Raw genomic sequence first — 24,330 nt, 5'->3', positions numbered from 1 at the left:
CAGGGTGAAACAGCTCGGGGTACAATGTTGGGATTAGTATATTTCACTTCTTGTCTCTGTAATATTTGGTACTAAATTCTTTTCTTGTATAATACACATATTTAACCCATGCATACTTAAACTTATAAAACTTCTTTTTTTCTCTCTCTCACCTAGAAGCCATCTAACTCCAAACAGTCAGGCAACTGGAGCCTCAGACAATGGTTCCCGTTTGCCAGGAAGCCTTAGATAGACCTCTGGAAAGAATCTGACTGCTGTTCTTCCCAAAACAATGTGCCCTGTCAGCAGGAAGTAGCTAAGACTGGTTCTCATCGATATTCTAACGGCAGTTAGATGTACCTCTTCAGAGTACATCTTCAGAGTACATGAAAGAGGGGCAGGGAAGTGCTGGGTAGAGAAGGGCGTGGTCCTTGGTGAGGACTCCACTCCCAGGACTGTGCCCACAGACCTAAGTGAGGACAGGCACTCCTGTTTTCATGCTCAAATGTTGCATTTTCCACTCTGGCCCACCACATCCTCCTCCATCCTGTGTGCATATAAATCTGAGACACTCTAGCTGGCACATATGCAAGCGGCTGGACATTGAGAGCTGCAGAGGAGCAGAAGAGCACACTGATAAACATCAGCAGATGCTGGCAGGCCAGCGATGGAGGGACGATGTGGAATTCAGTTGGGGGCGGTTGGAGGGGAGTCCAGCCACTGGGTGACCTGACTCCATCCCCCTTCTGGCTCGCCGTCCATCTGAAAGCTACTTCCACCACTCAGTAAAACATTGCACTCATTCTCGAGGCCCACCTATGATCCGGTTTTTCCAGTACATTAGGGCAAGAACGCGGGATATAGAAAGCCCTGTGTACTTACCGTAAGGCAGAGGGTCTAATTGAGCTGATTAACACAAGCTGCCTGCAGATGGCAAAATTGAAAGAGCACACTGTGAGGGCTTCAGGAGCTGTAAACACTAAACCCTAGATGCTGCCATGGGGTTGGAGCCCAAAAATGCTCCCCATGACCTGCTCATCTGCATGCTCCCCCTAAGGGTTTCAGCAGCGGAGCACTGAAGAACTGAGGCACACCCCATCACATGCCCTGTGAGGGGGTAAGAAAACATTTCCCATTTTACAATGACTAGAAAATTGCAGAGCCACAGGTGAGACCCAAGTCTATCTGGCACCACAGCTAGAGCTTTTTCTGCTTCACCACATGAAATTCTGAAAAGTTAAGTTGAAACAGAGGTTTTTGTTTTGTGTTGTCTCACTCTGTCACCAAGTACTGAGTGTAGTGGCCTGATCTTGGCTCACTGCAACCTCTGCCTCCTGGGTTCAAGTGACCCTCCCACTTCAGCTTCCCAAGAAGCTGGGACTACAGGCATGCACCACCATGCCTGGCTAATATTTGTATTTTTAGTAAAGACAGGGTTTTGCCATGTTGGCCAGGCTGGTCTCAAACTCCTGATCTCAAGTGATCTCGCTCCCTTGGCCTCCCACAGTGCTGGGATTACAGGCATGAGTCATGGCGCCCAGCCCAGCAGTATCATTTCTTATGATTAATCATTTTTTCCCCTGATGTCTTATACTATGTTTGATTCTATACACAGCTATCAATCTTCTGCCACAAACCATTAATACCCCAGGTATATTCTGAAAATAAACCAATAAGTAATTGAAGAACATATTAGAAGTCTAAACACAGCCACCAAATGACCCTACACACCTATATAATATGTATGATGCTAAAGCTTCTATTATAAGGCAAATTGACTTACACCCAGTTTTTCCAACATGGATGGAGCTGGAGGATGCTATCTTACCTGTATTATCCAAATAACACATGTTCTGACATACAAAAGGGAGCCAAACATTGGTACACATGGATGCAAAGAAGGAAACAGTAGACACTGGGGCCTACTTGAGGGTGGAGTTTGGGAGGAGGTTGAGGATTGAAAAACTACCTATTGCATACTATGTTCATTATCTGGGTGATGAAATATTCTGTACACAAAACTCCAATGACACGCAATTTACTCATGTAATAAACCTGCACATGTAACTCCCCGAACCTTAAATAAATGTTGGAAGAAAAAAAAATAAAGAATTTGGAAAGGCAAAAAGATAGATATATAGGTGAGAGTATAAATTAATAAATTGACAGAAGTCTATTGAGCACTTTCTATGTCCAAGTAGTAGCGTCCAGTGTTTCTGGTGCTAGGTGAGGTAGAATTTGAAAAGCATTTAAAAATCATGAATTTATTCAAATTTTAAACTCAAAAATGCTTACACTCAAGTTGTTGAGATAGTAACTCTTCAATGCTATGACTTTTAGAGGAGGGGCTATGCTTATGTTAATTGCCTTCCTCGATTGTTTTCTCTTCCTATCCACATTTTATTTATTCCACCCAACTTATTTATTCCAAACAGCATCTAATATGAAGAATAAATTCAGCCTTGAACTATGACAAGGGAAAGTTATATCTCTTTCTGTGTCAGTTACTACGTTTGTCCTATTATTTTGTATCTATCTAATTATCCCCAAATCTGCAAAGACTACAAAGGCATAAACTTTAGTGTTAGTGTTCACCATTGGATTCTTACACAATGTGAAAAAGCAGCTGATCAGTAACTATGTGCTAAATAAATATATGAATATAATTTTGTTGTTGTTGTTTTTGAGACATTGTCTCGCTCTGTTGCCCAGGCTGGAGTGCAGTGGTGCGATCTCAGCTCACTGCAACCTCCACCTCCCGGGTTCAAGCGATTCTTCTGCCTCAGTCTGCATAGTAGCTGGGACTACAGATGCATGCCACCATGCCTGTCTAATTTTTGTATTTTTAGTAAAGATGGCGTTTCATCATATTGGCCGGGCTGGTCTCAAACTCCTGACTTCGTGATCCGCCCGCCTTGGCCTCCCAAAGTGCTGGGATTACAGGTGTGATCCACTGCGCCTGGCCCAATATATGAATATAATTTTATACACTATTCCTTATTTTATTTATGTTTTGTGTTCATATGCTATTGATAAAATAATTTTGTTTTATTCTTAAAGGATAAGTCTATGTCTTACATATCTCTGTATCTCTTACATGCTTTTACAGTAATTTTCACATAGTAGATTCTTAACATGTATTTCCCCAATTTTTTATAATCAGGGAGACCTGCAGAGTGAATTTAGATAGGTGTCTTTCTAAATTAGAAAAATAGTCAAATAAACAAGAAAGCATATGCATTTGCTTACATATACCTGCATTGTCAATTAACAACATTTCTCATGGGGTTTAAAATAATATTTCCCAACTAATATAGTTTTAACATAACGAAATGACCAAGTTTCTAAAATTCAGTGCCTAAGGTAGTGTTGTAGTCCATTTTATGCTAGTATAGTGGAATATCATGGACTGGTTAATTTATAATAAACAGAAGTGTATTTGACTCATAAAAAAAATAGTCTTTTCAACAAATGGTGTCTGGAAAACTGGATATCCACATACAAAAAATGATTTTGAAATCTTACACAATATATAAAATTTAATTCAAACAGGATCAAATATCTACATGTAAGAGTTAAACTATAAAACTCTTTAAAGGACAGGCATAAATCTTCATGACCTTGGATTTGGCAATGCTTTTTAAAATGTAATACCAAAAACACAAGGAACCAGGAAAAAAATAAATAAATTGCATTTCATCAAAATTAAAATATTTTGTGTTTCAAAGGTCATTATCTAAACTAAAAAGAAAACTTACTGAATGGGGAAAGACATTTACACGTCATATACCTGGTAAGAGTCTAGTATTCAGAATATATAAAGAACTTTTAGAATTGAGTAATGAAAAAGACAATGGACCCAATTTAAAAATGGGCACAGAATTTAAAAAGATATTTCTTGAGTTAATTTTTGTACATGGTATGAGGAAGGGGTCCAGTTTCTCAAGATGAATTAAAAACTTAAATGTACACATTGAGAGACCAAGGCAGGCAGATCATGAGGTCAGGACATTGAGACCATCCTGGCTAACATGGTGAAACTCTGTTTCTACAAAAAAAACAAACAATCAGCCGGGCGTGGTGACACGCTCCTGTAGTCCCAGCTACTTGGGAGGCTGAGACAGGAGAATGATGTGAACCCGGGAGGCGGAGCTTGCAGTGAGCCGAGATCACGCCACTGCACTCCAGCCTGGGCTACAGAGTGAGACTCTGTCTCAAGCAAACACCAAAAAACTAAAATGTAAAACCTAAAATTATAAAAGCCCTGGAAAACAACCTAGGCAATACCATTTAGGACATAGGCACAGGCAAAGATTTCATGATGAAGATACCAAAAGCAATTGCGACAAATGCAAAAATGACAAACAAGATCTAATTAAACTAATGAGCTTCTGCAGTGCAAAAGAAACCATCAACAGGGCAAACAGACAACCTACAGAATGGGGAAACATTTTTTCAAACTATGCATCTGACAAAGGTCTGACATCCAGCATCTGTAAGAAACTTCAACAAATTTACAAGAAAAAAAACATTAAAAAGTGGGCAAAGGACATGAACAGACACTGCTCAAAAGAAGACATACATGAGGCTAAGAATCGTATGAAAAAAAGCTCGTCACTAATCACTCGAGAAATGCAAATCAAAACCACAATGAAATATAATCTCACACCAGTCAGAATGGCTATTAGTACAAAGTCAAAAAATAACTGTCTCTGGCAAGGTTGTGGAGGAAAAGGAATGCTTATATAATGTTGGTGGGATTGTACATTCGAACAGCCATTGTGGGAGACAGGGTGGTGATTCCCCAAAGACCTAAAGAGAAAACTACCATTTGATCCAACAATCCTATTACTGTGTATATACCCAACGAAATATAAATCATTCTTTTATAAAGACATATGGATTTGTATGTTCATTGCAGCACTATTCATAATAGCAAAGACATGGAACCAACCTAATTGCCCATCAATGATAGACTGGATAAAGAAAATGTAGTACATATACACCGTGGAATACTATGCAGCCATAAAAAGGAACAAAACCATGTCATTTGCAGGGACGTGGATTGATCTGGAGGCCATTATCCTTAGCAAACTTACAGAGGAACAGAAAACCAAATACTGCATGTTCTTACTTGTAAGTGGGAGTTAAACTGTGAGAACACATGGACACATAGAGGTGAAAAATACACATTGGGAGGGAGGAAGGAGTGAATCAGAAAAAATAACTAACAGGTACCAGGATTAATACATGCATAAAGAAATAATTTATACTCCAATGACAGAAGTTTACCTATGTAACAAACCTGCATTTGTACCCTTGAACTTAAAATAAAAGTTAAAAAAAAAAGACATTTCTCCAAAGCAGATCCACAATGGCCAATATACACATGAAAAAATACTCATCATTAGTCATCAATGCAAATCAAGCCCATGATGGGACACCACTTCACACCCACTAGGCTTGTCTGTCAAAAAAACCAGACAATAACAAATGTTGGCAAGGATGTGGATAAATTGAAACCCCATACTTTTTATTTTATTATTATACTTTAAGCTATGGGAAACATGTGCAGAACATGCAGGTTTGTTACAAAGGAATACATGTGCCATGCTGGTTTGCTGTACCTATCAACCCATCATCTACATTAGGTATTTCTCCTAATGCTATCCCTCCCCTGGCCCCCCACCCCTGAACAGGCCCTGGTGTGTGATGTTTCCCTCCCTGTGTACATGTGTTCTCATTGTTCAACTCCCACTTATGAATGAGAACATGCAGTGTTCGGTTTTCTGTTCCTGTGTTAGTTTGCTGAGAATGATGGTTTCTAGCTTCATCCATGCCCCTGCAAAAGACATGAACTCATCCTTTTTATGGCTGCATAGTATTCCATGGTGTATATTTGCCACATTTTCTTTATCCATGCTATCATTGATAGGCATTTGGGTTGGTTTCAAGTCTTTACTATTGTGAACGGTGCTGCAATAAACATATGTGTGCATGTGTCTTTATAGTAGAATGATTTATAATCCTTTGGGTATATACCCAATAATGGGATTGCTGGGTCAAACAGTATTTCTGGTTGTAGATCCTTGAGGAATCGCCACATTGTCTTCCACAATGGTTGAACTAATTTACACTCCCACCAACAGTGAAAAAGCGTTTCTATTTCTCCTTCCTATTTCTCCACATCCTCTCCAGCATCTGTTGTTTCCTGACTTTTTAATGATGGCCATTCTAACTGGCATGAGATGGTATCTCACTGTGGTTTTGATTTGCTATTCTCTAATGACCAGTGATGATGAGCTTCTTTTCATATGTTTGTTGGCTGCATAAACGTCTTCTTTTGAGAAGTGTCTGTTCATATCCTTTGCCCACTTTTTGATGGCGTTGTTTGTTAATTTCTTGTAAATTTGTTTAAATACCTTGTAGATTCTGGATATTAATTATTTGTCAGATGGATAGATTGCAAAAATTTTCTCCCATTCTGTAGGTTGCCCGTTCACTCTGATGATAGACTTACAATTTAAATTATCTTGGGTGTATACCTAGGAGAGAAATTGCTGGTAACATGGTAACTTTGTTTAAAACTTGAAGAACTGCCAGACTCTTTTTCAAAGTGTCGACACCTTTTTACATTTCTTGTGTAAATGTAAATTTAAACGTAAATTTGAATTAATTGTAAATTTATTGTTTAAATGTAAAAAGGTATAGACACTTTGAAAAAGAGTCTGGCAGTTCCTCAAATTTTAAACAGAGTTACCATGTGACCCAGCAATGTCTCTCCTAGGTATATACCCAAGATAATTGAAAACATAAGTCTACACAAAAAATTGTACACAAATATCCATAGCAGCATTATTCATAATAGCCAAGGTAGAACCAAGCCAAATGTCATCAGCTGATAAATGTATAAGTAAAATATGATATATCTATACCATTAAATATTCAGCCCTAAAAAGGAATGAAGTACTGATTTGTGCTAAAACATAGATGAACCTTTAAAACATTATGCCTTGTGAAAGAAGCCAAAGATAAAAAGCCAAATGTTGTACAATTACTTTTTTCATAGTCTTAAATTTTTATTGTAGATTTCAATCCCCAATTATTTATACATAGTATACATAGTTTGTACTATATAGATATACAATTGAGTTTTGCATTTTGACTTTCTATCTTGAGACCTTGCTCAACTCATTTATTAGTTCTAATAAGGTTTTTTTTTAACATTCCCATAGGATTTTCTATACAATCATGTCATCGTTGAAAAATATGGTTTTAATTATTATTTTCTTACATCTACCTTTTACTTCTTTTTAAATTATACTTTAAGTTCTAGGGTACATGTGCACAATGTGCAGGTTTGTTACATATGTATACATGTGCCATGTTGGTGTGCTGCACCCATTAACTAGTCATTTACATTAGGTATATCTCTTGATGCTATTCCTCCTCCCTCCCCCTACCCCACAACAGGCCCTGGTGTGTGATGTTCCCCTTCCAATTACTTTTTTATGGCATTTCCAGAACAGGCAAATTTAACAGAGACAGAAAGTGGATTTGTGGTTACCAGGGCTAAAAAAAGGAAGATTGAGTAGTGACTGTTACTGGGTATACAGTTACTTTTTGGGGTGGTAAAAACATTCTGAGATTTGAAAGTGGTCATGGTTATGAACATGCTAAAAACCACTAAATTGTACACTTTAAAATGATGAATTGTATAGTATGTAAATAATATCATAATTTATAGAAGGATTAGACAGGAGTAAATGGGGAATATGTACATGTTCAGTAAGTTTGATCATTCTGGGACTGACATAGCAAAGAACTACAGCAATTCCAAGATAGGAGGTTATAGTCAGCTACAAAAATGTAAAAATAAAGGAATCAGTGGAGAAACAGAAATTGGAAAAAAAAAGTTGTATAAAATCAGAGAATTTACATCTAACTGCACACCCATTAATCAAAATAGAGAATACTAGGGTTTTGAAAATTCGGATTGGCTGAAGTTTTGTTTACTCTGAAGTTCAGAGTGATCTAAACTTTCCAAAGTTCAGAGCCAGGCCTTTTAATGAAATGTCCTTGCCTCTTCATATTGGTAGTATCTATTAATAAAGGCTCACAGGAGATTGATATATTAATAAGACACAAAATTCATGAAGCTTCCCCCGGATAAATTATATTACAAAATGCAATGTATTTTCTATAACACAAGTGATTCTGTGATCAGAAAACGGCTTATGTGTTTCAGTAAAGTGGTGCTCCAAGGGACAAGTGGAATGGGTAAGACTGCAGTAACTGGGTGGTATTTAGCACTTTGTTGTCTTCTGACTCGGCTCATACTTGGAGCAGCACTATTTAAAGGAATCAATTCCCCTGCCAAGGTAATTTGAAAAACATATTAGATAGTGATATAGCAGCTTTCCAATTTCATTGTAGTTCATTGTCAAGCATTATCAAAAGCATTTTTCTTTCTATAATGGAAGGATTCAAATATGTGAAAAACTTTCTAAGCAGTCATCTTAAGCTGTAAGTAAATATATAGGATCTTTGTGGGTTTTTTTGGTTTTTTTTTTTGGGGGGGGTTTGTTGTTGTTGTTGTTGTTGTTGTTTTGAGACAGAGTTTCACTCTTGTTGCCCAGGCTGGAGTGCAATGGCGCGATCTCGGCTCACTGCAACATCTGCCTCTCAGGTTCAAGCAATTCTCCAGCCTCAGCCTCCCAAGTTGCTGGGATTACAGGCATGCGCCACCACGCCAGGCTAATTTTGCATTTTTAGTAGTGACAGGGTTTCTCCATGTTGGTCAGGCTGGTCTCAAACTCTCGACCTCAGGTGATCTGCCTGCCTTGGCCTCCCCAAGTGCTGGGATTACAGGCATGAGCCACCGCGCCCAGCCCGGATCTGTCTTGCTAAATACAAAACAAACAAACAAAATAATAACTACTACTAGAGTTGCACAATTACTCAAAAATTGGACCCTTTTAGCTGATACAGCATTCTGAGGCTTGAGAGTATATTATAAAATTTCCTCTCCTACCATATAAAGAAGCATTTTGAATGGAATCATATATTGCAATGTTTGGTTTGGAAAATCTAGATCCTTGTTCTATAGAGTAATAGTATCAGGAATCCCCTAGTTGGAGAGAGAGAGAGAAATGTGTGTGTGTGTGCGTGAGTGTGTGTGTGTATACACACTATGTATTTATTCTCTTAAATATTGCCAAAATGTACACAGAACATTTTCTCTCAGGGAAATGGCCTCTTTTGAAAAAAATTCTGTTATATTTTCTCACTTAATTGTCTACTTTTATAAACTTTCAGGGAGAATAATGGTGATTTAAGAGAACAAGATGAAATTTTCTCCGTGAATAGTTGCACAATACCCAGAAAAAAAAAGTCTATGTGTTTTTAACTAGTCAGTGGAAATTTCCATAAGGTGGAGGACAGGAATAACTGGAGATCTTATCTTTGTATTCTCAGTACAATATCCAGCACATTCAATTAATGTTAAGTTGTAATGAGACATGCTGTTACATCACAAAAATACTGTGAATATCACAAATCCAGTGAAAACTTCCTAAAATGTTTTAGTTGCACATTTTTTAACCCCTTGGTTTCCTTTTGATGTTAATATTGAAAGCGTCCATTAAAGGCCATTTACCCAGGCAATTAATTTTTATTGGTCTCTGAATGACTTGTTTAAATCATCTCCTTGGTTGTATTATAAAACATATGGATCAAGGAAATCATCCACATTAAGGCAAAGCTGGTCTCAAAGGCAATCTGCTCATCTGGAACCATGTGTTATCTAGTACAGAAGCAGTGCACTTGTATGTATGCTATCAAACTTTCTTAATGGTAGCTGCAATAACAGTAACAAGTGTCCACTATTCACTTCAATATGCTTTTCTGGGATTTGGATATCTACTAGAAAATATTTTCCTTCGTCTTGAAAGCTGAATATATACTAACCACTGCAGGGTTTAAAATCATTTCCCGCCTCACCTCAATGCAGTAATTTACTGAGAGAAGACATTCAGTCTCCTCAGAAACGTATAAGGATATTTTTAGGAAGGCATTCAATTTAGATCCCAAGTTATCACTGCTGATGTATTATTTATTTACAACCTAAACCTAGGAAATGCTAATTAATACATCAAAGTGTTTTTTAAATGGATCATTTGAGAGTTGTGAGAACACAAATAAGAAATTATGCTAACTTTGCTATATCATCAGACTCTATGAAATTCCAGTACTTTATTTAAATAATCTCAACTTGCTAATAATTTTACTTGTGTACAATTATATATCATGATTTTAAAAATAACATTAATTTTTGGTTAATTTTTTTGATGGGTATTATGTTTACAGTTCTTTTCCCTTATGTGGTCCTACTCATCTTGTTAGTATGACGTGCAACTCTGGAGGGTGCTTCAATAGGCATTTCATACTATATTGGAGCACGGTCAAACTTTACAGAACTTAGGGAAGCTGAGGTGAGTCTCATTTCGGATTTCCAACTATCTGAGGAGGTAAATCTTAAAAGCAAATGCCAAAAATCTTTGGTTCCATATGAATATCATAATGTAGTAGCTTGCAAAAGACATACAGCTAAATTTATTAGTTTCTATCCACTAGGATGTCTGATTTAGCTAATATTTAACATGCCATTAATTCTCTTTTGTTGATGGTGAGATAATTTTCAGAAATAGGATTTTAAAAGTCATTTTTATTCATTTAAACAGATTCTATTTGACCAACAAAATTTTGGGTTTATTAATCTGAAAAATAATATTGCATTCATAAATATCTGCAAGTTGATGACTAGGACTATGTGTTTTATTGGATAAACTCATAGTAGCTTTAGAGACTACTGTTGAAAGTTTAATAGTCTAACATACATTTTAATTTTCTTCAAAATTTAATATCCCCAAAATATTGTCAAGTTTTGCCTAGTGAATTGTGAAGTTAAAACATAAATATGACATGGATTAAGCATTCCATAACCAAAATTGTTACTTATACCAAAAGTCTAACATATGCTATGAATAAGAATTAGGTAACACTCTTTTAACTTTACCTTTAGATAATGGCTGAGTGTATCACTGGTATGTAAAATCATTTACAATTTTACTGCAGAGAATATTAACAGTAAGTGTACTACAGATAGTATGCTTCTATCAGTATGGCCTAGAATGCTTTCACTTTTTTATTAGTCACATCACATTCTTAGCACACATTAAGTTCTGTTCAAGTAAAAACCTATAATCTTACGTTGAAATCAAGAGACACTATGTTAATAGTATCTGCCATACTAGTAGTACTATTCAAAATGGATATTAGTTTTAGTTTGCTATAGTATTCTTAATGGAACTCATGCCAATTTCCAGCCATTGCTGTTTTCTTTTCTAAATACTTACAAGAGGATATGTAATTATTTCTTGTAAATTTTTTGGTAAGCAGTGCCAAGTGTATGAGATATTAGTTGTGGAAATCTGTCATTTGTTTACAATTACCTTTCTGAAAATTGAAATGTCAATCATTGGTCTTTGGTTACATTTTCGTGCTCAATAATTTTCACTCAATGATTAATCACATAGCTTTAAATCATTTTAGATATATGGAATTTTATGATTATAGTCTTGGAGCTTAATATACTTTGATGTGTCCACAGGCCATCTTAATTTGTTTCTTCATTTATCTTGGGCCTTACTCTTTTTATCCCTGTTGGTTAATCTCTTCCCCATTTGAAGACCATTTTGGATGGTGAGTAAGAAATAAAACGAAAGTTGGGATTCATCACCTTCTCTGTGTTAGGTTACTGAAGAAGATAAAATACGCTAATGCACTTGGAAATAGTAAACTTTTTAATAAATATGAGCTAATATACGATTATTTCAATTATTTCTGTTACATTATACTACCTTGTTATAGTTGCAACATTTTCCCTAAGAAGTAGATTCACCATTTTCTTTAAAACTCACGATTTGAGCATAGTTGAAAAGCACCTTTGATATTCTTTGGGTGGATTTTAAAAGCCCAAGATATCCGGGTTTTGTACTTCCTGGAAACCACTCTGAAAAATTTATATGATGCTTTTTTATAGGCCTGTGTTTCAGTATCTCTAATACCTTAAAAAAATTAGAGTGAAACCTAAAGCTCCTTGTGAAACATACAATTTAATATTCTCACCCTCTGCTCTCCAACACAACACAACCCAACTCCTTTTTTGGGTTTGTTGGCAATAAGAATTGTTTTTCTTAGATTTTTTTTTTTTTATTCCTCACAATCTATATTCTAAACAGAGAATTATAATCAGGTGTCTTTCCTTTTCTTTGAATATCTGAAATCCATTGAGATCTCCAGGAGAGTAGAGAACCATACAAATTTATAGATAGAGAGGTCTTCAGGAATGCAGAAATTACTTTTCTAACTACCTCATTACAGTGATGAAACTAAAACCAAGATAGATTCAAATTGAGCTAAAAGTGTACAGCCAATTATTGCAATTTGAATTAGAATTTCCTAATCTCTAATGTAATAATATTGTATATGGATATGAGATTCATAGATATGGAGATTAAAATTAAGTTTGGAATTTCTTTTCACTTTTGTTTGCAACCTAGGTACACATCATGGTATGCAGTAGCATTCTTACACAACACAGAACTGCCACACTCACTTCCAGCTCCCCTGTCACACAGGCACACATAATGTATCAAGCAAAAGAAGCTCAGAGACCAACCTGAGCATGCTGCTTATCTCTTAATATGGACAAGAGCCTAAGAAAAAACAGGGCATTTTATTTCTAATATGATTTTCTTAAATATAAATAAAATAGCCTTGATCTATCCCAAAACAGTTTCCTATGGAACTTGAAAACTGATTGTAAATTTTATTCGAAAAAGAAAAAGGCCAAAACCCCAAGGTGTATCTGATGTGAAAAGGACTTGTCCTACCAGATATGAAACAATATTTATAATACTGTACTAATTAAAATAGTGAAGTGTTAGCATAGGTATAGACATATAGGCCAGCAGAACAGGATCGTAATCTCAGAAATAGATTAAAAAACAAATGGAACTTGGTATGAGGCAGAGATGGCAATGCAGATCAATAGGAAAAGGGATAATCATTCAATTGATAGAATTGATATCTAATTGATTTAATCGATAATATCAATTATCCTTGAACAATTGATATCCCATTTAGGAAACAACATCAGTTGGAAATTTCACATATCATTCACATATCACATATATTGATATGCACAATGTCAATATTAGGTGAATTGAAAATTTAACAATATAGGCAAAACTTTCATTTCTTTAGAAGAAAATATAGAATAGTAACTTTATAACCTTGGGCTAAGCAGTTTTTAAAAGTAACAGAGGTCAAGGGCAAAACATATAATCAAAGATGGATACCTTCATTTTCAGTAAACCCCCAACAACTGTGGTTAATCAAAGGACACAATGTTAAAAGGTAGAAAATGTAAGCCACAAATTGGGAGGAAAAAAATCAACATATATAATAGACAAAGAATTAGAATCCAAATGAACTCAATACTTATTAGAAACCAAGTAACACAGGCCAAATCAAAAACTGGCAAAAGACATGAACAGGAATTTCACAGAAAAAAAAAATCTTATGGAAAATGAAGTGTTGGCAAGTATGTGGTGGAATGTGAACCCTCACACCCAGCTAGTGGGAGTGCAAAATGGTATATCCACTTTAAAGAACAATTTGGCAAGATTTAGTAAAAGGGGGGAATATGTATACTTTTAAACATCACAGTTCCACACCTACATATGGGGAATATAAAAGAATGTTTACAGCTCTATAACAGCAACATGGTGAATGACCTAAATGTCCATCAACAGGAGAAAGGATAAATCGTGACATATGCAGTTTGGCAATAAAGAATGATTAAAAGAACTAGGTGTATTTAATATAAACAAATGAATTTGCTTACATTCTTTCATTTTAGAATCATAAAATGGACATTTTATATAGTTCAATTTTCTGATGGATAAATCTCACAATACCAAATAGAAAAGTGCACGTTGTATATGTTTACACACATTAAGATAACTTTTCTATAAATTCCAAAACATTCAAACCTAAGTATAAAAAAAAACAAAGAAATGATCAACACAAAAGTCAGGATAGCAATTACCACTGGAGGGTGGTAGGGTGATGTAATCAGGAAAGGACAGTAATATTTTGTTTCTTAAGCTGAGTAGTGGGCATTTGGGTGTTCATTTCACTGTTATTTATAATATATTAATTTGCATATGTGAGATACTTATGCAAATAAGATATTGTGTATATGTTTTAAAATATTAAATTATTTTCTCTTATAGATTTGGGTAATTTTACTCCCTTTCAGTGGCTTGGGGTGACTTAGTTGCTCTATTATATGACAATAAGTTCAAAAACAACTGCTTCTTTGATGCCATTGTAGTTTTTTTGACAAACTGTCTCACTAGTGTGCTTGCTGGATTTGCTATTTTTTCTATATTGGGCCAAATGGCTCATATATCTGGAAAGGAATTTTCTCAAGTTGGAAAATCAGGTATATAATACCATATATTATCAACTCTGATTAATTCAATGTATCTCACTTATGAAACTCTAATATAGTTTATAGAAATTTACTTAAAACAGTCATAATTTAGAGTATTGTGTTTTCTTTCTCACTTTCTTTTTGTACTAGGGTTCTCCAGAGGGACAGAAGTAATAGGATATGTGTGTATATATATGTATAAATATATATGTATGAATATATAGATATGTATAAATATATATATAAAGGGGAGTTTATTAAATGTTAATTTACATGATCACAAGGTCTCACAATAAGCTGTCTGCAAGCTTGAGGAGCAAGGAGAGTCAGTCTGAGTCTCAAAACTGAAAAACTTGGAGTCCAATGTTCGAGGGCAGAAAGCATCCAGCATGGGGGAAAGATGTAGGCTGGGAGGCTAGGCCAGTCTCGCCTTTTCACGTTTTTCTGTCTGCTTTACATTCTGTGGCAGCTGTTTAGATTGTGCCTACCAGATTAAGGGTAGGTCTGTCTTCCCCAACCCACTGACTCAAATGTTAATCTCCTTTGTCAACACCCTCACAGACACACCTAGTATCAATACTTTGCATCCTTCAATCCAGTCAAGTTGACACTCAGTATCACTCATCACAGTCTTATATAATTTGGTTGCTTTAATAACATAATAATTCTTAGATTATCCGTGTAAACAGGAGTATATTAGGAAAACATTACTTAAGAAAATAGAATGTTTTCCCAGATTTTGTTTGAACCACTTACTGTACAACTACAAGGTTCAGACATCATGTTAAGCACTTCCCATACATTTATGAATACATATAAAATGTATATAAACATGGACAGAATAACATATGTAATCCATGGTAACAATTGCCTCTAGAGAAAAATGTGAATTGTATCAGGAAGAGAAAGACAATATACAAATTCCTTACGTAAAATTACAGTATTGAGACTGAATATTTAAAATACATGAACACTGTAAAGGTAAGAGAGTCAAGTGACTTTGAGTGTCCAGCTTTAAAGAAAACTTAGTGAACTCCCTAACTTTAACAAACAAAACAACCAAATCCAATGTTTTTATAAAGTGAAATAGTTGGTAAAGAATTTACGTCATAGATTGTGTTGCCAAATAAGATGAGATTTTTCTAATACCTTATTTTTTAAATGTTTAAATACTGGTAACTAATTTAAAATATCATACATTTTTGTATGTTTTGATTTGGCATTCATTGCCTATCCAGAAGCTCTAGTGCAACTACCAGGCAGTCCATTTTAGATCATATTATTTTTTGCAAGCTTTTAAATTTGGGTCTCGATTCTCAGTTTGCTTCCATTGGTAAGTAATATTTCCAGCGTTAACATATTACTCATATATTTCATTTGTGTTTTCTCTAATTGACAACATGCTTTTATTACCCATATTGCCCCCTAGCTGTTAATTTCAGAATGACCTTTCTGAAAGCTGTTTTAACTTAAATTTAAATACAGAAAAATACTTGATACTCAAAAGGAATACACATTAATATTTTATCATACTTCTTTCAGCTATTTTAAAAATAAACTGTTGCAGGTGAATTTGAAGTCCCCTGTCTTTCTCTCCCTGATACAATTCATATTTTTCTCTAGAGACAATTGTTACCATGGATTGTGTATGTTATTCTGTCCATGTTTATATACATTTTATATGTATTCAAAAATAACATATACATTTTTAAATTTTCACATAAATGTGAAGTTTCATAGCATACATATTACTCTGAAAGTTTTTTTGCATTAATTATGAATTCAGTTGATACATAGGTATATAGATCTAATTAAATCACAATCTCTTTGTTACCATAATATTGGGCATTTGAATAATTTAATTAAAAAAATTACATACACTGCTGCAATGATCATACTTGCACATAGTTCTATGCACATATAGGGATTTACCTAGGTTATATGACTAGGGAAATTCTGAAAAAAATTTTCATCCTACCACTCTCTCATATAAAACAGTTTCATAGTTTACTCTGTTTATAGGATAAAATCCAGAGTTTTCTTGTTGACTTTTAAAGTTCTCGAAAATCTCAAACATCTTTTCTGATATTTTCATTCACACATCTTTCTACTCTTGGCCAGTTACCTATTTCATGGACACATTGATTTCTAAACCTAGAATCCTTTCTGCCGTTTTCACACCACTGATTCAAATATTTACCTTATTTAAAAGTCCTATTAGAATTCTTCCTTTTAGATGATTTCAGCTCACAGAGGACTGTCACCTTACAATTGCTATCAATGAAAAATCATATAAAACAGACTGAAAACAACAAATAGAACTGCATTCGGTTTCCAGCAGAACCAAGTGATGACTGCCAAAAGAAATGACCCTATGGGTTTTTAAAAGCAAGAAGCAGGGCTCAGAGTCTCTACTCAACATCTATTTGTAAATTTGATTAATAGACGTGGAATTCTGTGACTAACAGCATTGGCAAATAAGTTGATATATAACATGTCATTTATCCCCCTCTGAAGAAATGATCATAACAACAATTCAAGATTTATTTCCCAAAGTGATGAAGAAAATGATGGTTTCCGTAATTCTGGGCTGCTGCTTGGTTTTGTTTCTCCTTAGTCTTGTCGGTGTGACTCAGGTATACTACAGCATTTTTTTCATAGACAAATTATTAGTTGGAACATACTTTATAAACTAATGAAAGGAACGAAGTCTTAAGAGGTTGCTTAGTGACAAGTCCAGGTCTGACTTGGATCAAGGTTTTCTGAGTTTTAATCCATTTTTCTCCATTATTACTTTCCATAAATCTATTTTGCAGATGAGGAGGCCGAATAATGGACAGTTACCTCAGTTGCAATAAGATTGCAGACTTTAAACACTACAGATACAGATACTACATTTCTTGGCAACCACTACAGAACACACAGACATTGCATACCATTCTGATAATCAACTATTCGAAGTGCTTGTTTTTTTTTTCCAGTGACTCCGTATAGATTGAAAGATTTTTGAGACATTTAAAGCCACATTTGGGTTTACATCTGAAACATTCCTTTACACATTTTAGCAGAAGTGAAACTAAGGAGCATATGTCAAGATTAAATTAATAGATTCAATTGGAATACCTCAGCAATCATAAAAACAATTAAAATATACTTAGGCCGGGCGCGGTGGCTCAAGCCTGTAATCCCAGCACTTTGGGAGGCCGAGACGGGCGGATCACGAGGTCAGGAGATCGAGACCATCCTGGCTAACACGGTGAAACCCCGTCTCTACTAAAAAATACAAAAAACTAGCCGGGCGCGGTGGCGGGCGCCTGTAGTCCCAACTACTCGGGAGGCTGAGGCAGGAGAATGGTGTGAACCCGGGAGGCGGAGCTTGCAGTGAGCTGAGATCGGGCCACTGCACTCCAGCCTGGGCGGCAGAGCGAGACTCCGTCTCAAAAAAAAAATAAATAAAATAAAATAAAATAAAATAAAATATACTTAGAAGTAATCAATATTTTTTTGGTAGGCTGGAATTTACTGGATTCATCTGATTGACCACTTCTGTGCTGGACGGGGCATTTTAATTGTAGCTATACTGGAACTAGCTGGAATCATCTGGATTTATGGTAAATAGTAACTATAAAATTATTTTCAAGTTTTATTAAAATAGTTTAGTTTGACTCATTTTCATTATGTTGACCTAATTATACTATTAATCTTTATACCATTATAATAGTAAAGTACAATATACTAGACAAAATATGAAGAAAATGTAGTTACAGGTGTATGCTTCATTGTTGTACTACAGAAAAATGTTTAGACGCAGAAAGATAATTGATGCCACAATGGTTATTGGAAGAAAATATCAGCAAACATTCAATGTACTCTTTGTCTTGTTTAGGAGGGAACAGATTCATTGAGGATATAGAAATGATGATTGGAGCAAAGAGGTGGATATTTTGGCTATGGTGGAGAGCTTGCTGGTTTGTCATTACTCCTATCCTTTTGATTATAAGTAATAATATACCATGACATTGGTATCAATAATATATACATTCTAAGATAAACTTAGTAATTCACATTGAAGACAAAAGGCAAAGTAATTTTATAAGTGAATGATTTTCAAGTTTTGCAGTATTTATGGATGGTGCTTCTAAGTTGCTTCAATTAAAATGCCTTTGCAGTATTATTTTGAGACCATCAATTTAAACATTTACCATTTGAGAACATAAACAGGTTCATACAGACTTAAAAGTTATCAATAATTTAAAATTTATCAATAGAATAAATGAAAATAAATCATGAATTTTCTCATTCCCTAGAGAATAATGTTCCTAACCATTCTGCCAGGCACAGAAAACACAGAGATACATAAGGCCCACATCCTGCCTTCAAGGAATTCACTTTCAATATACTAACTGCTGAAAAACACCAGTCATATTTTAATTCACATTTTATCTCTTAACGAGGCAGGTATTTGGCATCTGAAAATAAAGAAACTGACCTGTGTCAATAGGGGCAATGGTTTATGTTAATAAATTCAACAATTAATACTATTTAGGAGCTGAGGTAAAGCAAAAGTTGTCTTACTTGAGAGACATAACATATAGACTTAAAATCTTCAAATAATATTTTAGGACAGTAGATGGCTGAGCACCAAAATAAACACTACACTGGATGGAGAATGATTATGAACTAGAAATAATGATGGTGGGGTGGAGCAGTGTCAAAGCTTCATAGATCTGTTTTGGTTTTCATTGCCTTCATGCTTCAAAGGTTTTCCTAGAAAAGGCTATTAATTAATTCTATCCACTAATTGCATCAAATCTAAAGTGTCATATTTGTTTGCAGAGAGGATTACATTTCTTTAACATTATGAGATCAATTTCAAAAAGTGAGCAGTTTAGAAGTAGACATGCTGAATTGAAATATTTGGATACTCCATATTTTTGCTAAATGACTTTGAATATGCTGCTAAATATTTTTATTTGACAAGTCTCCATAATAAAATAAGCCCCCTTGTCAATTTAGAATGTCTAGCTGGACCTCTTAACAAGCTAATATTCAATGATTACATAGGTTTGACATCTGATTTTAATTGAAAATGCAAAAGTAGTACATATGAAATGATTTACATTGCCATCTATTGTGTATTGAACTCCATTATCCCTCAGTTATTCTCTTATAGTTAGGTACATTTATAATACTTATAAAATACATTTAAATTTCTGTAATTAAATTAATGGGATGAAGCCATTGAATTTTTGATATGGTTTGGCTCTGTCTCCACCCAAATCTCATCTTGAATTGTACTCCCATAATCCCCATGTGTTGTGGGAGGGACCCAGTAGGAGATAATTTGAATCATGGGGGTGGTTTCCCCCATACTGTTCTTGTGGTAGTGAATAAGGCTCATGAGATATGATGGTTTTATCCCGGGTTTCCGCTTTTGTATCTTCCTCATTTCCTCTTGCCACTGCCATGTAAGAAGTGCCTTTCACCTCCTGCCATGATTCTGAATTCTCCCCAGCCATGTGGAACTGTAAGTCCAATTAAACCTCATTTTCATCTCAGTCTCATGTATGTCTTTATCCTCAGCGTGAAAATGGACTAATACAGTAAATTGGTATCAGTAGAGTGGGGCGTTGCTGAAATGATACCTGAAAATGTGGAAATGACTTTAGATCTGAGTATCAGGCAGAGGGCTCAGAAGAAGACAGGAAAATGTGGGAAAGTTTGAAACCTCCTAGAGAGATGTTGAATGGCTTTGAAAAAAAATGTTGAGAGTAATATAAACAATAGGGTCCAGGCTGAGGTGGTCTCAGATGTTGATGAGGAACTTGTTGGGAACTGGAGCAAAGATGGCTCTTGGTATGTTTTAGCAAAGAGACTGGCAGCATTTTGCCTCTGCCCTAGAAATGTTTGGAACTTTGAACTTGAGAGAGATGATTTAGGGTATCTGGTGGAAGAAAATTCTAAGCAGCAAAGCATTCAAAAGGCGATTTGGGTACTGTTAAAAGCATTCCATTTTAAAACAGAAACAGCATAAAAGTTAAGAAAATTTGAAACCTGACGATGCAGTAGAAAATAAAAACCCATTTCAAGCTGGCTGCAGAAATTTGCATAAGTAACAAAGAGCCAAATGTTAATCTGCAAGAAAATGGGGAAAATGTCTCCAGGGTATGTCATAAGTCTTCATGGCAGCCCCTCCCATCACAGACCGGGAAGCCTAAGGGAAAAACAAATGGTTTCATGGGCCGGGCCCAGGGTCCCCATGCTGTGTACGGCCTTGGGCCTTGGTGTCCTGTGTCCCAGTCGCTCCAGCCATTGCTAAAATGGGCCAAGATACACCTCAGCCCATGGTTTCAGAGGGTGCAAGCCTCAATCCTTGGCAGCTTCCATATGGTGTTGAGCCTGTGGGTACGGAGAAGTCAAGAATTGAGGTTTCGGAACCCCCACCTAGATTTCAGAAGTACGGAAACTCCTGCAAGCCCAGGCAAAAGTTTGCTGCAAGGTTGGGGCCTTCATGAGAACCTCTGCTAGGGCAGTATGGTAGGGGAATATGGGGTTGGAGCCCCCATACAGAGTCCCTACTGGGGCACTACCTAATGGAGGTGTGAGAAGAGGGCCACAGTCCTCCAGACCCCAGAATGGTAGATCCACCGACAACTTGCACCGTGTGCCTGAAAAAGCCGCAGACACTCAATGCCAGCCTGTGGAAGCAGCCAGGAAGGGGGCTATACCCTACAAAGCCACAGGGTCAGAGCTGCCCAAGACTATGGGAACCTATCTCTCGCATCAGCATGACCTGGATGTGAGACATGGGGTCAAAGGAGATCATTTTAGAGCTTTAGAATTTGACTGCTCCGCTGGATTTGGGACTTGCATGGGCCCTGTAACCCCCTTGTTTTGGCCAATTTCTCCCATTTGGAATGGCTGTATTTGCCCAATAACTGTACCTCCACTGTATCTAGGAAGTAACTAGCTTGCTTTTGATTTTACAGGCCCAGAGGCAGAAGGGACTTGCCTTGTCTCAGATGAGACTTTGGACTGTGGTCTTTTGGGTTAACGCTCAAATGAGTTAAGACTTTGGGGGACTGTTGGGGAGGCATGATTGGTTCTGAAATGTGAGGACATGAGATTTGGAGGGGACTGGGGGGGAATGATATTGTTTGCCTTTTTGTCCCCACCCAAGTCTCATCTTGAATTGTACGCCTATAATTCCCACATGTTGTGGGAGGGACCCGGTAGGAGATCATTTGAATCAGGGATGCAGTTTCCCCCATACTGTTCTTGTGGTAGTGAATAAGTCTGCTAGATCTGATGGTTTTATCAGGGGTTTCTGCTTTTGTATGTTCCTCATTTTCTCTTGCTACTGCCATGTAAGAAGTGCCTTTCACATCCTGTCATGATTCTGAGGCCGCCCCAGTCATATGCAACTCTAAGTTCATTTAAACCTCTTTTCTTCCCAGTCTCGAGTATGTCTTTATCAGAAGCATGAAAATGGTTAATACAATTTTAAAATTAAACTGATAGATCTACTTAAAAATATTCTTACAATGTATTGTTTTCTCATTGATTTTAGTAAAACAAAGACAGCTAAATAGGGTGTGTAAATGCATGCGTGTTTTTGATGTGCTAAAAGGGGAGCTTTGTGCAGTGGGAGAGAATAGAAGCAGTTCCTAAGCAAGGAGAAAAGTGTGCCCATTAAAATGTACTTCACATTCTCATTGTATTAATCTATATACTGGTTAACTTATGGCATAAAATAAAATCACACTATTATAAATCAAAGAGAAACGCTCAATAACAGACTATTTTAGATATTGTTTTACTTTATATCTGATATATGGTCTAGTATTTTCTTGAAATATATGTTGAACAAGTATTTGGATTTATAAATATATGACAGTATTTTGGAAAAATTTATTCCATGTAAAAAAAGTTATTTATTTAGGTTCTTTTCATAGTTATCTTCTGGCTTGTTACTAGATTATCTCAACTGCTTGAATGTATTTTCATATTAATTATTTTTGATAAATCACATCTAAAGAACAGAATCAAATTGCTAATCATTAGTGCAATAAAGTTGAATCTTTAGCTTTGTCTTTGCATATTTCACTTTTACAGGCAATATTTGTCTGGTAACTAATGCAATTCCATAGACCTGATTATGGCACAATTCCATACCCTGACTGGGGAGTTGCTCTAGGCTGGTGTATAATAATTTTCTGCATTATTTGGATTCCAATTATAGCTATCATAAAAATAATTCAGGCTAAAGAAAACATCTTTCAAGTGAGCACATTAAATTTTTTTATATTTTATACAAATTACTTATGATTAAAGTGAAGATTACTCACACTATGTAATATGAGAACATATAAGATGCAATTAATTACTCCTACTTCTTCGCTACTTCTATACCTGACAACCATCTGTTACTAGTGTATAACATGGTATTATATTATGTATATATTTGCTGTGTTTCTCTATACTAGATTATAAGCTCCTTGTGGGAGAAGTCTGGTCTTACTTGTTGCTGTATAGATGGGCCTTGCTACAGTGCTTAGCATATGACAGCTATGACATCTATATCTGTGCTGAGTTGTCCCTGAAGATGTCACAAAGCAAATGACCTGTTTGCTTTATATCCATAGTCACTACTTTTGAAACCGTATCTGGTTATAATATACATTTTAATAGTGTTTTTATACTGGAATAAGCCTGGTAAATATCTGGAACTCAATCTAGACCCTGAGTCACCTTTCTTCCATGGAGGTCTAAGGGGATAAAGTTTGTTATGATATCTCAGTAGGACAATGACCACGTAGGCTCAGGAGTCTTAGATTTAAATAAATTAGCAAGTCCATACAACAATGGATCCAATTCAATGGTTTGATCCTGGAACTTTTTTCCTTTGTTCTTGAAACATATCCCCGGTACACACTGATTTAGATCCTTACCTCACACTCATCCTAAGGCCAGGATGGAAATGTCTGAGAATTCAGTGAAGGTACAGATTAGACACACTGTTACTCTAATGGGTTCACATACCTTGTTTTGAATTCATTTACATACTCAGTTATTTTGGTTTAGTAGTTAATATAGTTCTATTAACAACTAGTTACATTTGACTATACTTTTATCTTGGCAAACTGTGCATTATTAAGAATTTAGATGATTGCTTTTTACCTTTCTATGATTCTTATTTTTTGTTAGTAAAGAAAAAAATTTAAATGAAAGTACAGTTCAATATTTACTTGTTTACAGATCATGGCACTTAAATTCTAAGACAATAATTTTTTTTTTCATTTCAGTGCCTTGTAAGTTGCTGCAGACCAGCTTCTAACTGGATTCCATAGCTGGAACAACATTGTGGGGAGAGATATAAAGGCATGATATATCCCCCAAAAAAGACTGACAGTCAAATATCTACTGTTAGTGGCAGCAGAAAACCAGAATGAGATCTCATTGACAAAATATATGATTGTATAATGTGATTTTTTTTTAAGAATAGAGGGAAACGTTTTTATTTGTATGTTAACCGAGTAGGGAAATGTACATACTATTTTCATGATAGTGTGATTTTTCTCACATTTAAACAGGAATGCAGTATAAAAATGTGAATTTCTTAATGCTTAGCCATGTGATTATATTTCTTTTCAGATTATCTATCTGAAAAACACACACATACATACATAACTGTCTCTATATCATAATTATATTTTTGTAAAGATTATAATGCTTTTCTAATACATTGAAGGCTTTTTGGGGCTAATTGCTTTGAAATATTTACA

At 35.6% G+C, this 24,330-nt stretch overlaps 1 protein-coding gene across 1 annotated transcript; it reads left to right on the top strand.

Annotated features, from left to right (window-relative positions):
• The first annotated feature begins 476 nt into the window (after nucleotides 1-476).
• LOC105468372 (sodium- and chloride-dependent neutral and basic amino acid transporter B(0+)) lies at nucleotides 477-23,997 on the top strand. Its single transcript, XM_071088525.1, is given in 9 exon segments — nucleotides 477-679; nucleotides 14,355-14,554; nucleotides 15,754-15,831; nucleotides 15,834-15,878; nucleotides 17,063-17,181; nucleotides 18,057-18,156; nucleotides 18,432-18,541; nucleotides 22,661-22,828; nucleotides 23,851-23,997. Coding segments are annotated over 9 exon segments (1,170 nt in total).
• Nucleotides 23,998-24,330: the final 333 nt, after the last annotated feature.

Source organism: Macaca nemestrina, chromosome X (genome assembly GCF_043159975.1).
Source record: "Macaca nemestrina isolate mMacNem1 chromosome X, mMacNem.hap1, whole genome shotgun sequence".
NCBI lineage: Eukaryota > Metazoa > Chordata > Mammalia > Primates > Cercopithecidae > Macaca > Macaca nemestrina.
Note: the sequence above shows the minus strand (reverse complement) of the source record. Positions and strands in the feature narration are given on the sequence as shown.